The sequence below is a fragment of the Macrosteles quadrilineatus genome, unplaced genomic scaffold, assembly GCF_028750875.1.
Source record: "Macrosteles quadrilineatus isolate MER2022 unplaced genomic scaffold, UCM_ALF_1.0 Scaffold_2__2_contigs__length_208266976, whole genome shotgun sequence".
NCBI classification, from domain to species: domain Eukaryota; kingdom Metazoa; phylum Arthropoda; class Insecta; order Hemiptera; family Cicadellidae; genus Macrosteles; species Macrosteles quadrilineatus.
The window spans coordinates 29398955-29417376 of NW_026542595.1; the positions used below are offsets into that span (position 1 = coordinate 29398955).

Sequence of the window (18422 nt, forward strand, 5' to 3'; positions counted from 1 at the left end):
CTTAAATTAAATAGGTATTTCACACGAATACATTTTAAAAAAACTGTGTAAAGCCTTAAAGCCTGATAAATGGTTGCTTGTAGAAAAGCAGTAGAGTTTTTAGCACGCTAAATCATAAATGTTTTAACGTGTGCCTTTCGCAATGTCATTATTTTTTCATGACTTTAATATGCTTTAATGGTCAGTTGTAGCATAATTGTGATTAACCCATTTGTACCGTTTATTTATTTACCAAAAATCCCAGTATCACTGAAACATAAGAAATAAAAAAATATTCATTTGACTATTTTTTATGATGATTTATAGTATTTTATAGCTGAAAATAATAATAAAATATTTATTTTTATATTATTTTGAATTTTGTATGTATATTTATATGTATTTAGGATTAGGATATGTTTACACTATTTTATATATTTCTTAAAAAAAAAAATAGATACAAATACCTGCCTGAAAAAATATTAGACTATTTTTTATTTTATTTTATGTATTTTATAGCTTAAAATAATATAAAACATATAATGTATATAAAATTATATATTTTATATGTATATGTGTTTAGGACACGTTATCACTATTTTTCATACAAATAGTTAAAGCTGCCTGTATTACGTAAATATGAAATCATCGAAGGAACATAATATTTTGAAGAACAAATTTAAATATTATATGTATATATTGTAAGTATAAATGGTTCATTTTTTAAAAAAACCAAATTTTCTAATTTCATGGATGACGTACCAGTATGTCAGCCGTGATACTGTACATCACTGACTTGACGTACTGGTACGTCATCCGATGCAAATGGGTACCCCATCTCCCGCGATAACAGATTCTTCGTAACTATGTTCGCCGCGCTATATTCAGTTTCCCAGCTGTCACGATTGTTATTTAGTCAACACTTCTCGCAGTGTCGGCGCCTGATCCACACCACAACATATCCTATGCTCACTGCCGGATCGTCAACATGACCGCGGTCAAAGCGCCATCTGAACATCTTCACGTTCATGGCACCATCGCCAACATGTCCCACGCTCATGGCACAATCATCATCATGTCTCACGGTTGTGGCACCATCGTCAACATGTCTCACGGTCATGGTGTAATCTTCAACATGTTTTGCGGTTACGGTGCCATCATCAACATGTCTAACGGTCACAGCGTTATTGTTAACATGTTTTGCGGTCATGGCACCAACGTCAACACGTCTCATGGTTACAGTGTTATCGTTAACGATTTTTGCGGTCAAGGCGTTATCGTCAACAACGTATCTTGCACTCACGGTGCCATCGTCGACTTGTCTCCATATCACGGGGTTAACTTCAACATACCTCGTGGCACAGAAAACATACTATTCGGCGGATCCAGGAGACATCATCATTGTCTCCTGGGTCCGCCGAACCATTGTGAAATTCTCTTGCAATCACGGAAGTGTCATCATAGTCGCTTGCGACGCACCGAATCCCATCCCGATGATCGGAAATATGTTCCGAACTGTCCATCCCTCTTATGAAGTAATAGGGGATTTTAAGGAAGTATATAGCATACGTTACTCCAAATGGATTTCATTTGCAATTTATTTCTTAGATTTTCCTTTTGGAATATGCCATCCCAGTTATTGGGGTGTCGGGTCACTCGGGTCAGTTCAATTTGTGTTGTTGCGAGTGTGTGATTGACCTCCAATTTCCAATCTAAATATTGTTATAGCAACTTTCCGTAGAACGAAGAGGAGTATTGGTGTTAGCTTCGAACTTACCATTCCCGCAGCTCACATTGATCATACACTATACCGGAGCTCACATTGAGCATACACATTACCGGAGCTCACATTGAGCAAACACACTTCCGGAGCTCACATTGAGCAAACACACTACCGGAGCTCAGATCGACTTACATACCGGAGCTCACATTGCATTACAAAATCCAAGTTGTAAATTTTAATCAAACCTTAAGTTTTGAGTGTCCACAGTTAAATACAAAACATCTTTAAACAAATTGACATATATTTTCTTGAAATAACCTCTCCTTCTACAGGACCTCACATTACTGTGTAATACCATGGAGCTCACATTGGTTGCCAAACTCGTATGTGTGGATTTTACAGAGCTACAGACCACACCTGTGGTCCGATTTTGATAAAATTTGGTATGTGGTTGGGTACCAATCCATAGTATCTTCAGGTGTTTTTTCTTCATTTTTACAAAATATTGATACCATTTATTTTATATAATAACACAATAGATGCAAGCTGGAGACGGATAGAGGAGAGCTATTGTCAAGGTCAAAAACCTTCTTAGGTGGGTGTATAGGAAAGGTAAGATTCTAATGAAATTAAAGTGACTGATTATTATAAAAAGCCCTTCAGATAAGTATAATTAATTAAATAAAAACTGCTATACCTGATTTCCAGTCTTGTGCATGGGCTGATAAGCTTTCATCCTGCAAAAGATCATAAAAAGTTACATCAGTGTACAGCTTTGGACAATTAAATTTGAAATTTATATAGTTATTGCAATCACTAAGATAATTAACCAGATAAGCAAAGATAATTCACCAAAGGAGCGAAGATAAAAATATTCAGTTACTTTACAGTTATCAGGTATATCACTGAGCCGTGACTACTTTCCACCGACGAATGTCATGACTCATTTTCTGTTTCAATGTTCAAGTTGTTTAGTATAGTATGTGTTTTGCCATGTAACTGTTCGACATGCCTAGTGAATCTGTGTGTCACACACTTCTTCTTACTCCTGCCTGTAATTAAAGGCTCAGCGGTGTGTCCACTATCAACATTGTATCACTTTACATCCAAGTTATTTTCTCATATAATGTTTTATTACGGATATTTTCTTCATCAGAGTGACACATTTTTATCGATGGAATAAGTTTACTCTGCCGCTGGCACCTGTTGGGGCTCCGGAGGAGGACTATGGAGTAGGCCACATCAACCTCGGCAGAGGGGAAGTTCACACCCTGGCTGACTACTGGACAATGGCCCCCCTCTCTACCCTGCTTTGTCGCCCCTCCGGTGCTGTGCACCCGCCCACTATAAACTTGAAACCGTCCTACCGAAGGTTTTGAGAGATTGTGTTATATATATTTTTTAGATTTAGATTTTATTGTTGTTGTTGTTGTTCTTTTAGATATTTATTTAAGCCCAACATACTAGGTACCGTAAATGTAATTTTTTTTTCCAAATTTCATTATCTAGCCTATTTATTAACTATTTGCTTTATTTATCTAAAATATGGGGCCCCTAAAGTTATTAATTTTTTACCAAGACTAAATGCTTTAAACAGGAATATCTTAAAACTGTTTTAATTTTGGTAATTTTTTTAAGTTAAATCTATTGAATTCTTTCCATGATAATTTTTTTGATAAATTAAAGTACTAGCTGTGAGCTAGTAGGTTAGATGGGTATTCAAATTTGGAGTTTTTTCAGAAACATGAATTGTTGTTGATAATTATCGTTGTTGTTTGTTTATTAATTGTTATTACAGCTTGTTTCTCTCAAATGGTGCGTTCTTCCAGAACCTTCCTCCACAGGTTTTCTGGTTGTTTGGTAGTTTTGTGAGCCACTCCTCGTCCCTGCGCATGGAATCATGGTTCCAAGTAGTTTGTCTGGGTTCAGGTGCGGGGGCGTGGTTTAGATGGTAGCAGAGCATGGTTCTTTGTTTTTTTCTTGCGGTAAAGGTGGCATGCTTGGGCAGGTTTTTTTCTTTTGGGCCTCATCAAGTGCGTAGGCATTCACGTCCAGAAGCCTTAGGAGTCAAGTTGTGATCAAGTGATGTTTCTTGTTGAATGTGTTGAGTTTGATACTGACTGGGAGCAGGATGGGGGGTTTCGAAATGTTGTGTTGGGGGGGGGGGAGGAGGAGATAGGGGCGCAGACTCGGAAGTTTGTTTGCACCTCTGCCTCACCCTGTTGCGTCTGTTTTAAGTGGGTTTTGTCATGTACATTGTATTCCAAAAGATGTTATGAGTTAATAAAGAATTTCAATTTGAATTTTGAATTAAAAACAAAAAGGACAATATGAAAATTAAAGAACGAGACAGATCTGTACACTATATCAGATATTTCTTTTCTTTATAATTTATTATATAAAATACTAAAATATATTTGAATTAGGTATGGAATAAATGATTAAACTACTGTCGGGGAAATAAATAGGTGCACTCGAGTTTGAGCCTAATAATCTCTGAGATGAATTATCCGATTTTGTTGAAACGAAAATTAAATGTAAGCTTGTTTAAATACATTTTACGTGGTAACAAACATTAAAAAAATTTCCGTTTACTAGAAAAATTTATATAGTTGAAAGATCCTAAAAAGTACCGGTTTTTAAGAAACTCTCCACCAACACTGAAGTTTAAAAATTAATTGTAAACAAACCACTGAGCCAATCTTTCTGAAATTTTTATGGCTTATTGGTAGGTTTATTGTTAACATTTCCATGCACTTTAAAGTTTTTACTCACAATAGTTTTTATGCTGCTGTTCATTTTTAAAACGTATGCTAACATCGTTAATAAGCCGCTAAAAATGTCGTTCAAAATACCATCGTGTTTGTCATGACACAGGAAATAACACCAATATGACAGATTTAAAATGCGAACAAAGGTGTTTTTTAAACAGATTTATATTTGTAAACAAAAATTTCTCCCGAGACTGGCAGCGGGCCGCCTGGTGTTTGTACGATATTTCCCAGCCGGGCGGGAGCGCGGTGAATCTGCGACGTTGCCGATGTGTACCTGGCCACCACACTGACATTGCATCGGTATTCACTCATTTCGTATAAGACTATAAACGGATGAAACAATTTAAAAGCCGGTTTTACTGTGACATTTGTTTACAAGATGATTTTTCACATTAAAACTGCCAGAATTTGCCTTATGAGTGTTAACACTGTAAACTAGTTGTACTAAATTATTTAGAGGTAAGATTTTAACTGACAACTCGATCTCCTTATGTAGGACCGGTCCACACCTTGTACTATATTATATAAGGGTTTCTGTAATTGCTACAAGTATTTGGAACATATTATGTTGAACTCTATACTACCGATGAATGTTACATCACTAACAGAACACTCAGTTTCTCCTTAAATTGATAGTGTCAGTTTTGTGTTGGTAAGAACTGTGCTATATGATATAACAATTTATTTTTACTATCTATAAAATGATAAATAAGTTATACAAAAATATGTAAAGAAGCAATTAGTACTTAAATATTCTCATAATAATATAGGCATATAAATCTATAACTTACCACATCGTCAACCATCTCCACCTCATCTTGAGCGTTTTCATAATCATCCTCCTTCAACTCATCTGACTTTTGGCTTATTTTTGGGTGTACTAGTAATGGGTCTGCCTGTTTCACAACATTTGACAGTTAATCTTTTTATTACAACCTCATAGTATGATTGTTTGAATAAAAATAAAAAAAAACGCAATGATATGCACGTGATAGTAATATGCCATTTATTTCAGTTCTTGACAAACATATCACTAATTGACCTGTTGGTCAATTTTGCACCTACGTTTTATGATCTTGAATCCATTCTAAGATGTACATTTGAGAGCATTTAAGACAAACAAAAAAAACAACAGAGTTATTTAAAAAAAACTGAGAGTGGATAAGAACCACAGTAGTATCAAATAATTACTGTATTCAAGTTTTTATGAGAATACAAGGATTGATTATTTCCAAGAACTTGGTTAAGTTCCAAGAATCTTATTGATTGTTTGTACCTTGTCTATTGTTGGTTGATTTAATAGTAGTTTACGCAACGATTGAGTAAAGATAGTGTTAACGACAGGAGTAGAAAATTTAAGGTACGAGCCTTGACGAGTGCCTTAAAAACTTCTATGAGTGTCATTAACACTATTTACGCGAGTTGCGTACACTACTTTACCTACGGCAGTGTTTTAAATACTAATTATCACTACTCATAACTTCTAAGAGAAAGAGAGGTTAGGTTTTCGTTTATAACCTCTCATTTCCACTAACAGTGATGCAACGAAACATTGTACCAAACACTAATTGCACCACTCAATAATTAAATTGGCCTGAACCTGAACAGATGATTAGTAGGTGTTCAAATCATTACAATTTTACTACTTCTCTCTCAATCCTTGAACCTCATTGGTCCCTTACCCGTATTGTTATGAGTAAAACTATCCTGTAATGAAAGTAAACAATGCTTCTATGAGAAACTTTTCAATTCTAAGAACTGAACTGAAACGGCTACTTTAAAAAAAAGGTCGTAGGTAAATATGTTTATGTTTCTTATATTTCTAAATATCTTATATCTTATGATTTCGTATATTTAAGCCTATGAACAAGAATAATTAAGATATTCACTTTGCAACGAGCTATAGCAAGAAGGCTTGTGTAATGACCCTCAAGATGTATGAGTAAGGCACTATTTATTTGGCTGTCCTAAATAATTAGGTCTAGGTCTGGGTAAAACATACTGTACAAATTGATGATGATAAACTAATGTTTTATGTGTTCATGTCAACTTCGAGAAAAGAATCTTACTCTGTGGTAGTTAAATTTTGCATTCTAAATGTCTTGTGATATTAACTTATCCCAAAAACACCCAAAAGCTTATCCCAAAAGTCTTGACTGCTTTGTTACTGTAATATGTTTTATATATGATATATGTTTTTTTCATGACTGTTATGCCCAATGACAATAAAGGGTTTGATCAGATTGTTTTTATATATTTATCTTAGAACAAACAAATAATTAATTAATTGAAGATAATAATAATTTTTAGACTGACAAGAAAGATGCTCAATTCATTTTGTATTGATCATGTCTAATATGTCACAACTAGTGATGGGTCGATACCACTTTTTAAAAGACGGTACCGGTTCCTAGCCAAAATCAATTCTTGGGTCTGGTACCATCGTACCTAATTTTAAATTTTTAGGATAGGCTACTTAATTTTTTGTTTTTATAACAAAATATCCAAATTTCAATTTTACAGTACTTTGCATTAGTATAGGTTGGTACAAAACTCTAGGGATTAAGAAAATAAAACTTATTAACAAAAAAAAAACGTACCTAAATAACTTAACACATTCAAATCAAATTTAATATAGCAGAAGTGTTAAAAATATTTGATGAAATTGGTGATACCAAAATTATATTAGTTTTACCAAGTTTTCTGAATCGATTGGTTATACAGTAGACTCCCTCTTATCCGGACTCCTCGGGACCGAGGCCAGTCCGGATAATGGGTTATCCAGTTAAACCGACGTCCACAAAAACTCTTTAAAACGGACCGTTTACTGTGATATTCAACTTAAATTTAGGAGAGCACTGTATTTAGACACGTGATCACACGTCTCAAATCTTTCCCACGAGAACAGTCGTTTCAGTATCGCCAACTTCCTGCCCATCTAGTCCTGTTAAACCATTGTGCTGATAAAAATTGTCCAGTTAAAGAGATGTCATTTCCGCCGAGTGTAGTCCGGTTAAACCGATGTACAGTTAAAAGGTGTCCGGATAAGAGGGAGTCTACTGTACTACAACAACCCCTGTCTTTTTGTATTTCTATTAAGTATTTTTGAGATAGGCTACTAAAGTGTTTTTCAAGTGAAAAATGTATGCAGCAATGAAACTTTCTAACTAGCCAATTTCCATGTCTAAACCATTCTTATCACGTCTAATAACTACCGTATTTCAGGTACTATTTAGTGATGTGCCACCCTGATATTTCCAGTCTGGCCAAACTCAAAGTAATACCGTGATAATCGTCGTATTCTGAGATTACTGCAAAATCCTAAACATTTTTTTCAATTACTGAAACATCTTCACGGTTTTTCACGGTCGCGGCAAGATCATGAACGTCTCCCGCGGCCATGTAAACATCATCATGAACTACCGCGGTCATTGAAATGTCTTCGTTGTCGTCTGCGATCGCAGCAAAATCATGAACACGTAGACGTCATCATCATCTCCCGGTATAACAGTAACGAAATTGTCCGTGATCGCAGTTGTGGAAAAATCATCATTGACTCCCGCAGTCAAGGAAACGTCATTGCCTTCCGCGATTGTGGTAAAACCGTGATTGTGGTAAAATCATGAACATCTCCCGCGGCCTCGTTGACAACATCATGAACTCCCGGGATCACAGAAACGTCTTCGTCGTCGTCCAAGATCGCGGCAAAATCATGAAAACGTAGACGACATCATTGTCTCCCAGTATCGCAGTAATGTCATCGTCCGCGATAGCAATCACGGCAAGATCATGAACATCTCTTGCGGCCATTTAGACATCATCGTCTCCCGGGATCGTGGTAACGTCATCAGCGATCGCAGCAAAATCATCTCCCGCGGTCATGGACACGTCATCGTCGTCTTGCACGATCGCGGCAATATCGGTAATTTTCCGCCATTATCGGTACCGACATTTCACCATCGGTTGACGTGAAGTACTGAGCCATCACTAGTCACAACCATTGTAGCCCAAATTGTAAACATTGAGCTTGAAATTATTTTCTTCCCTAAGCTTGTCAACAAACGTATACACATTTACTTAAGTCTATGGATTTTATAACTACTAGCAGCAAGCGTAACTTTGTAACTTCATAATCTGTAATTAATTGAATTAATTTACAATAATTTATTGCACTGAGTTAAGTTGAAAATTATCTATTTTTTAGGTGATATTCATTAACTTTTAACTTATCACTGACTTGTATTTTTTTAAGCAAACCTTGAACATAACTTTGTAACAAAATCTAACGTAGTAATTTTCTTCTTTACATTATATACAAATAACATTACAATATTTTACTTGAATTTGCTAAAACATCACCAACAGCTGGATAACCCCATTTTTGGATGTAAACAACATTGTATCATGGTAATCTGTTTTGATGTAAACAATAACAAATGTAAACTTGAAAAAGTTCAGATGATTGACAACAGAGTTCAGCACAAACTCTGAAATTTTAAAAGCCTATAGGACGAAGGGCTTTCATGGAAAATCATCCAAACCCGCAAAAGGCACATCTAGTGAATAAGAGCTTTAAATTGATACCCAATATGCCTATAAAAATAAATATTTAGGGGTTGATTTGCAGAATACAAAAATCCAACGAATTCTTTTAATAATATAGATCCTACTAATATTATAAATGAGAAAGTTTGGATGTATGGATGGATGTATGGATGTATGTTTGTGACAAGTGAACGCGAAAAATACTGGTCGGATTGGGCTGAAATTTGGCATGATGATAGCTCACATTCCCGATTAACATATAGGCATATTCTTATTTCAAAAATCCTATCGGGCTCCGCCCCAGTGGCTCTGGAGTTTCCCATGTTAACCTTATGAGAAATGGAATTATTGAATCTTAACAGCTGTTTCAATTAAACAAGTTTGTTCTGTTCTATGATGTTCAATAGCATTAAAGTTACACAAGGATTACCAACAGGGTGCAGCACTATTATTTCTTTTACATTTATGACAACAGCTAATTTGCAACGAAAAGGTGAGTGAGCGTAGCGAACGAACTTCAACCTAAAGGTGAGTGAGCGTAGCGAACGAGCTCCATTCTAAAGGTGAGTGAGCGTAGCAAACAAACTTCAACCAGGACGTGATTGAGCCATGCGAACGAGATAATCTTGAAAATTAAGAAGTTAAACGGGGCAAAGCCCGCGGGTTCAGCTAGTTCTTAATAATTTTACTGGTAAATTGAAACAGATGATTCCAAAAATAAATTGTTTTGAGTTAAATGGTTGAATTTACTGTAAACACCCTAATGACTTTTTGTTTGTTACCGTACATTTCTATGTATATAATTGTTAACACAGTATCAAATAACATGATAGGAATAAATAATTTAAGTGCCGACCTTCAAATCAAATCCAATTTCATTGTCACAAAACGTTTATACATAGCATGGCTACAAAACGGATGACATTGTCAAATTATAAGAAATACATTTAAACCACCATTTAAGCCGGTTTAACATTGAACTAAGATATACTCAAATACTTTTATTGCACATTTACCTTATTCTTTAGCAGTAGTTCTTCAATTTTTAAATCCTCACTTGTGTCAAATGAAACATAGGCCAAAGGTGTTTTGTCTTCAAAATTTTTCGCATTGACATCGACACATTCCGTCTGAAAGAAAGAATTAAAGTTTATACAAACAACACAGTTCAGTACAAATATTACAGTTATGTTGCTTTTATTTACGTGCTAATAATATTTATAAAAAACTAAGCAACTAAAAAACTCTCCTAGGCCACACTATTATATTTATGAAAAATATAGGAAAAGTACCCATTATAACTATTTGATGTATGCAAGAAATGAAACATTTTCCTCCTTAGAATGATACCTTACAATCCAAGCAAATGTGTTCCGGTTAAGGTAACATCCACTTCTCTTTAGTCAAGATACAAATATTGCAACAATTTGAAAATTATAAACATAAAAATATTTTATGTCAGGGTCTTTTTTCTTTTATACTGGGCGTTCCCTATGAAATGAGCCTCTAGTAGCAAGATATACGAGGCTTATCCAGAAAGTAAGTACCGTTTTTAAAAAAAACATACAGATAATTTTTTTAACAAAATTTATTTCTACAAGAAAGAATTTATTTCTACATCTTAAACCATTTTTCTACATAGTTTCCACAATTGTTTAGACGTTTGTCGTAGAGAGGAACCAGCTTTCCTATACCCTCTTCACAGAAAGATGCCGCCATTGAAGAGAAACATTGCCGTAAGCATTTTCGGAACCCAGCAGGAACGCATCTTGCGATAATTCAAGTGATTAACCACAATATCATGCAAAGAGATTTAGAATGTTTTGGAAATTCATCAGAAAGCATTCTTATTGTGAAACATGTGTTTTCACACATTTTTTTCATTCACTTTTTTAACCAATTCCTGACTCACAATAGATGATTGCCCGCTGCCAGCCTCGTCATGAACATTGGTTCGCCCATCATTGAATTTCCGAACCCATTTTCTTAACATTCCATCACTGATAACTTTTTCTCCGAAAACTTCTGTACGTCGGCGATGAATTTCAGGCTTCACGTTCCTTGCGTTCGAAAATCGTATTACAGAACGCACTTCACAGTCTACGGGATCAGAAATTGTTTCAAACATTTTGGGTGTACACTAACGAATGTAAACACAACTAAATTTTGCCGCTATTGCGTCAGCTGTTCAACAATGAACCTCAGTGATTTAGGCAATGAGACTTGGTATGATGTTTACCAGTCATCTGTAGATAAAAAGTATGATGCATTTTTTTCTATTTTTAGTTACATTTTTGATGTTAATTTTCCCAAAGTTTTAAGTGCAGATGGTGGATATAGTAAATGCAAATGGAATTCAAAGGAGTTATTTAAAAAAAGGAGTGAGTTAAATGAACTGGAAAAGCTAGGTAGGATAAGACAAAATTTTGACACATATCAAAAGATAAAGGTTAAGAAAAAGGAACTAAAAGAATCAATACACCAAGCCAAACAAACATTTTATAATGAGAAAATAAAACACTCTTCTAATAAAACTAAAGCAACGTGGAACATAATTAAAAGTGAAATAAAGCTTAACTCAAAAAGTGATTTTACCAGCAACATTCCGATATGTATAGAGCAAAATGGTAAACTCCTTAAGCATCCAGTAGCTGTCAGTAACAACTTTAATAATTTCTTTGTATCAGCTGTGGAAAAGCTTATATTGCCACACATTTCTCCTTCACTTACACAAAAAACAGATATCCAGAAAAATATTTTACCTACAGATAAGTCATTTAAGTTTCACACAATAACAGAAGAACACCTCACTAAAGTGGTCCTTTCCTTTGAAAACAAGTACTCTGCAGGTTTTGATGAAATTCCAATCACCATAGTTAAAAAATCAATACACATTATCCAGAAACCACTAACACATATCATAAACTCTTCTCTTATTTCAGGAATCTTTCCATCAAAATTAAAATTGGCTAAAGTTATTCCCATTTTTAAAAAAGGTAATAAAACTGATCCCTCCTGTTACCGCCCTATATCTCTCTTACCTGTTTTTTTCAAAAATTTTTGAACGCATTGTTTACATTCAGGTCTATAAATATCTGGAAAATAATCAACTATTTGATAAAGAACAACATGGCTTTCGGCAGGGCAAATCAACAATAACAGCTGGTATTGAATTCATAGAATCTATAATAAATGCTGTTGACAGAGGAGAAAATGTTGTAGGAATCTTTTTGGATCTTAGTAGGGCATTTGACAGCGTGTCACATAGTATATTGTTGACTTCACTAAAAGAAATGGGAATCTATGGAAAAGAACTTGCATGGTTTACATCATATCTAGAAAATAGAAAACAATTTGTTGAATTGGATTATGTTGTGGAGCATGCAAGCACTAAGTACGTTGAAAAATGTAGATCTCAGCATCAGACGCTGAAATATGGGGTGCCGCAGGGATCGATCCTGGGGCCTCTACTTTTTCTCTGCTATATTAGAGGTATGCCAGGAGCAATTCCTGGAAACGGCGGGTCTATGTGTCTGTTTGCTGATGATTGTAATGTGCTGGTTCCGGGAAGATCAAAAGAACAGATTGAAACGTTTTCTCAGGGGAGTCTTTTATCCACTAAAGAATTCCTTGACCGAAAAAATCTGCTTATTAACACAGAAAAATCCAATTTTATATCATTTTCCACTAAACAACGTAGATAAAATTTTGAACCAAACATTTGCATAAAATCAGAAAGAATAAACCAAGTAAAGCAAACAAAATTTCTTGGTCTAATTATCGATAAACATCTATCTTGGGAGGGCCATGTGAATTATGTGGTTAAAAAGGTATCTTCCGGTATCCATGCTCTGCGACAGATGTTCAGAGTATGCAGTGTAGACACTCTAAGAGTTGTTTATTTCTCATTAATTCATTCACATATTTCATATGGAATTGTTCTATACGGGGCAACAACAAAAACTAATTTAGATAAAGTACTAATTAAGCAGAAAAAAGCTATCAGGGTGATGAAAAATCTAAAAAGAAAGAGCCAGTCAAGAGCATCTTTCGTGAATTACAAATATTAACAGTTTATAGTCTTTATATTTATGAAACAATAATTTATGCAAAACAGATCCAACTATCATCCAGCTCAACAGAACAATTAGTATATAACACCAGATTAAAAATTAACCTACCTCGGCATAATCTTGAATTTTACACTAAAAAGACATCTTACATAGGGCTAAAATTTCTCCAGTCTATACCAGCTCACATCCGAAAAGAAACCAAATTTAATAAATTCAAGCAGCTCTTAAACGAATATTTTTTAAGAACTCCCTGCTACTCAGTAACAGAATTCTTTAGTATTAGTAAAAAACAGTTAGGCCTAACTTAATTTGAATTCCAAATACTGTAATCCTTAAAGTCATGATTTTGTTAAAAGTTAAAGTAAAGTAATTTTAGTACTCTTTTTATGTATTTAATTAGCAGTAAGCAATTTTGAATTTAGCTCATGACTCTATTCAAGTTCATGTAATGTGAAACTATAATGAATAAAGAATGTTTTGACTTTGACTTTGAACCAAGGAGACTAGTGCGCTTGCGCGTAACATCGTTATTAACGCTGTGCCGGCGATAGAATAAAACAGTACTTACTTTCTGGACAAGCCCCATACTATATATTTAAGCAGTTTATTTCTCATCTATTATTTCGATTTTCAAATAAAAACTGTAAATGTGATCAGCTTAAAATTAAAATTATAATAATATTTTTTTACATAAGGCAATAATTATTTTCATAGATAATGAAGGTTATGTATTGTCAGAAATATTTGCAGTATTGTAGGCCTACCATCTAAAAAATATTACTGTACACATCATATAATTGGAGACAGTGGGAATATATATATATTCTAGAGTAAAAAAAGAGAAAACATTTTGTCAACAAACTCCATAATTTTGACTCTATAGAATAACGATAATAAATCCATGTTATTTAATTTTTGGATTCATTAAGATGCTTGTGGCCGGAGAAAGAAAAAAGTTAATATTCGTCATACTGCAGCAAAAACAGTCGTTTTTAATAGCTTGCAGGCCTAAAAAATTTCTTTTACTTTCTAAGGAGTAAAGGTCAGCTGTTGTTAACACAGTTGTAAACTTTGATTGTAAGCAATCGAATGAATCAAAATTTAGTATCGCTCGTTTTAATCGATTGTAGATTATTGTTCCATTTTTGTTAACAGATCGATGCTATAATGTACACACAATCGTAATAGTCAAAATAACTGAATCACTTACTAAACAGCTGCTTGTTTGCATCAGCTAAATTGAAAACGAGTTAAAAGTTGTTTTGAGAGTTTATCTTTACATGAAATGTATTGTTGTTTTCTAACATAGTTTGCTTAAATAATGGTGCAATATGACAAAAAATAAAGTTCATCACACGGGCAAAAAGTGTCATTTCAACTCTCACTCATTTTCTGACCTTGGCTTCACCTCAGTCTTGAAACCTGAGCTCAGGTCGAATAGAGTCTCTACACCCTAGTGATGAAATATACTATTAGTTGGTTGGATCAAAATTCTCTTGCTACTTTTATTGGATTACGAGTTTTCAGATTATCATTATTAACCCTGCAGTGGTAACGCACGGTCTCCAAGACCGACGCAAAGTTCAGTTGTAGTTAACCATTTCCCCGAAAAGTTGTGTTCGCTGCCGCTCGAGTTATGCCTCCTTTTAGTGTACCTTCAGCTGCTGAGGTGGAATTTTGAAGTTAAGTTGTAGTGTGCAGCAGCTTTCAATGGTCCCCTGCATCGACGTTACAAAAAGTGTGAGCGGTCTGGTACACCTACGTCACCATATGGGTTCTGGCAAATGTATTTATCCCGAATGGCAAAATACATTGTACATAGTATTACATTACTATATATTATTGATTACGTCTTAGAAAACCCTTTTTCATTGTTTGACATTACTATACTACAAATTTTAGGAACATTTAATAATAAACGGCCCCACAGACCGACGTTACTTAAATAGGGACTTTGCATATTTGCATATTGACTAATTACCTAAAAATAAGTAGGTACGGTACACAATTTTTTTTTCAAAACACAATTTCAATATTTTATCCAGTGTTGGGGAAGCTACTTTTAAAATGTAGCTAGCTACAACTACTGCTACATTTCCAAAAAAGTAGCTTAGCTACAGCTACAGCTACAGTTCCGAAAAAGTAGCTAGCTACAACTACATCAGCTACAATGAAATGTAGCTACAGCTACAATTTTAGCTACTTTTCCAAATACATTACTTTTTATTCCACGCACATTAGGTAAATGTAAAATTAATTGCAACAACATTTTTATTGAACAAACATTTAAACAAAAAATGTCAGTATTGTATCTAACCAAGGCCCCACTAGAAAAAACAATTACTTGGAAAACAAATTATTCCTAGATTGTATTTAATTTGTTGGCATTATAAAACTAACATTACAACAACAGTACCAAATAGTTGGGTGTCCCATCATATTTAGTACTTATTTTTAAATATTGCATTATTTTTAAGCATCTTATATGTAAATTTCATTAAGTTCAAAGGACATACAACCAAACTATATTTTAAAAGCTCATTTTATTTATTTAATATAGGCTAGATTCATTTATAGATGTCTTATATCAACAATTAAGACCATAAAAGGGTAAAACGATTATTTAAAAATACTTTTTTGTGTTACAGAGCCTAGCCTACTGAAATTGGAGTTTATTGCCTTTCTTTACTTTTTAATGTTAAAAACGACATTGCCATAACTTTTAACCATAATGATAAGTTACTTATTCTATGAATAACACTTTTCAATGTCAATAAATCGTCCTTTATGCTCATTATGCATAGGGCAAATTGTGCTTCAACCTAATTGGTACAGAAAACAGTATTCAGCAACTTATCCTGAAATCGGCTTTTAATTTAAACATGTTGAAATTTGTAAAGTAAAAATAACATGTAGGCCTACTTGGCTATGTAACAAGTAGGCTTGTTCATGCAAGGACTAAACAGATATATTCCTAATAATTGAACTTGGAACTTTGTATTCGTCTTAAACCATAGCATAGCCTAGGAATAGTCCTATTACAAGAGCTGTTAGCAGGAGCAAACTATGCTATTTTTTCAATGCAATTTTCATGTTATATGGAGATTTTTTCGTTACAATTATCATGTAGTCTAGGCATATCTTAAATCTCATCAGGTAATTTCCTCTTTATTAATTTAGGCTAGTAAACCTTTGAAAAATCTTCGTAATCTAACCAAGGAAGGGCTTGTGATGATAAACCACAATCAACAGCTGAAGCAAAGGTTGATAGACCAGCTTTCTCATTATTTTAAGGTTTAGTGTTGGTTTCCATTAAAACCCAAGTTGAAACACTATCGATATAATAAGGAAACTAAATTGATTACTAATTTCCCTGTCAATCACTTGCAAGCATTCAATAGCTTCTCTTGTCACCGGTAACGTTTAAACGTCGTGTACTCGTCTGTATCTAGCGATTTTATTTTATCTGACAGTAATCATAGAGTAGTAAATTAAGGAAATGAGAGCCAAAAATGTGGATAACACTCAATTAATGGCCTCCATGTCCACACAACATTGTAATAGGGAATGAAACGGCTGCAACCAGCTGTATGAAGCCAAGAAAGTAGGCCTAATTTTTTTGAAAATCTCAGTTTGAAAGAGGTTGTTTCACGTAAGGTTGAGGTTATGATAAAAATCACTATCTCAAACAATGTTAATGTAGCGAGAAAAGTAGCTAAAATTCCGCTACAACTACTTTAAAAATGTAGCTAGCTACAGCTAAAGCTACAAAATTTTAAAAGTAGCATAGCTACAGCTAACGCTACAAAAAAAGTAGCGCGCTACTGTAGCGTCGCTACTTGTAGCGCGCTACTTCCCAACACTGATTTTATCTACGTAAAAAATATTTATGTGAAAGTTGATCTCACAGAACGACATCACCAGTTGAAGCCACAAAATAACGGCACCACTGCAGGTTTAATATCAACTGGTACAAATGCAATTAATTTTATTTAAAGCCCCCGTAATAAATCTACAATGTTTTACATTTTTATGTTTGTCTTACAAAGTTGAGGAGAAGGCCCACAATGTCCAAGCACTTGTACTGCACAGCCAGATGTAGAGCTGTGTTGCCTTGCTTTCTTTCAGGCAAGTTGAGAACAGTCGTTACAGAGTTGAACCTCTCGGTCTCATTTTTGACGAGAATACTTGAAATAGCGTCAAATTTTCTTTTGATCACCAACAAGTGTAGTGCTGTAAGCCCTGAAATATATTGTTAGATTGGTCGTAAGGTCTTCACATTATGAACCTGTATTTATTCACTATAAAATACTACTATATAAGTCCTTGCACCCAAAGTTATCACTTAAATTTTTCAAGGGAAACAACTGTTAAAATACAGTCCAACCTTGGTATAACGAATCTGAACAGACCGAACTGAATATTTGTTATATCAAGGATTTCGTTATATTGAGGTTAGGTTTGCAGAAATTTCACCATGTCGAGTTTCAGAATTAGCATCGGTCAATATAGGTATATTTGACCTCTTTTAAACCCAATTAAGGAGCACATAGGCTACTTATTTACAGTTCAGTATTGACATTGTAAAATAGAACCTTTATTATCCGGGGTAATAAGGTGGTGGGAGACTACGGATAGTGAAACCCACGGTTAATCCAACATGGTATAAAAAGATGACAAACCCATAAAAACACTGTAATAGTGTGTAAATTAAAAGGGCTATTAATGTCAATTTAATTTTTAATTTTAATTTTGTATCAACACAACGCAATACAATATTGCATAATCATGACATTTCAAGTTATTGACATTGGTTCAGTATACAAACTGTAACGTTTAAAATTACAGCTAAAATCCACCCACCTAAAACCCACCCAGAATCTAGCCAAACACATAAAGAACAAAAAAAACAGTACAGTAGAACCCCTCATATCCGGCCTTGGTTTTACCGGTCCTCTGTTTATCCGGCCCCTTCAAGAAGCCATTATCAAAATGTTTTTCTCACAGCTTACGGACGTTTAGATGCAAGCACTAGTCTTTGTGACCGCTCAAGTCATAAAATAAATTGTTCTCTTTACTTATCTGTTTGTATATACATTTATTTGCTGAGTCACTATACTCAGTTGAGCTAGAAGGCCTAACCTCTGATCAGTTGGTTGATTATTTCCAAAGTGGGGTTAGTACAGTACAATACATTAATTTTTGTATTTCACAAAATAAGAATGTTGAGTAGAAATGCATGTACCATTTAAGTCCTAATTATCTTCAAGTACAATTTATTGTCATTTTTACCTCCATTTAATAGGGTTTGTTACCTGGAATCATAAT

The 18422-nt window shown here is 34.3% G+C and overlaps 1 protein-coding gene across 3 annotated transcripts in view; it reads right to left on the reverse strand.

The window, feature by feature from the left end:
• Positions 1-18422, reverse strand: part of LOC128987148 (nuclear factor NF-kappa-B p110 subunit) — a 109484-nt gene that overhangs the window by 11351 nt on the left and 79711 nt on the right. For all 3 annotated transcript variants that reach the window (XM_054407878.1, XM_054407877.1, XM_054407876.1), the window contains exons 16-19: positions 17140-17336; positions 10038-10151; positions 5268-5372; positions 2400-2439 (exon numbers count right to left, since the gene is read on the reverse strand). In XM_054407878.1, coding sequence (XP_054263853.1) covers positions 2400-2439; positions 5268-5372; positions 10038-10151; positions 17140-17336 — 456 coding nt within the window. The remainder of the gene's footprint in view (positions 1-2399; positions 2440-5267; positions 5373-10037; positions 10152-17139; positions 17337-18422) is intronic.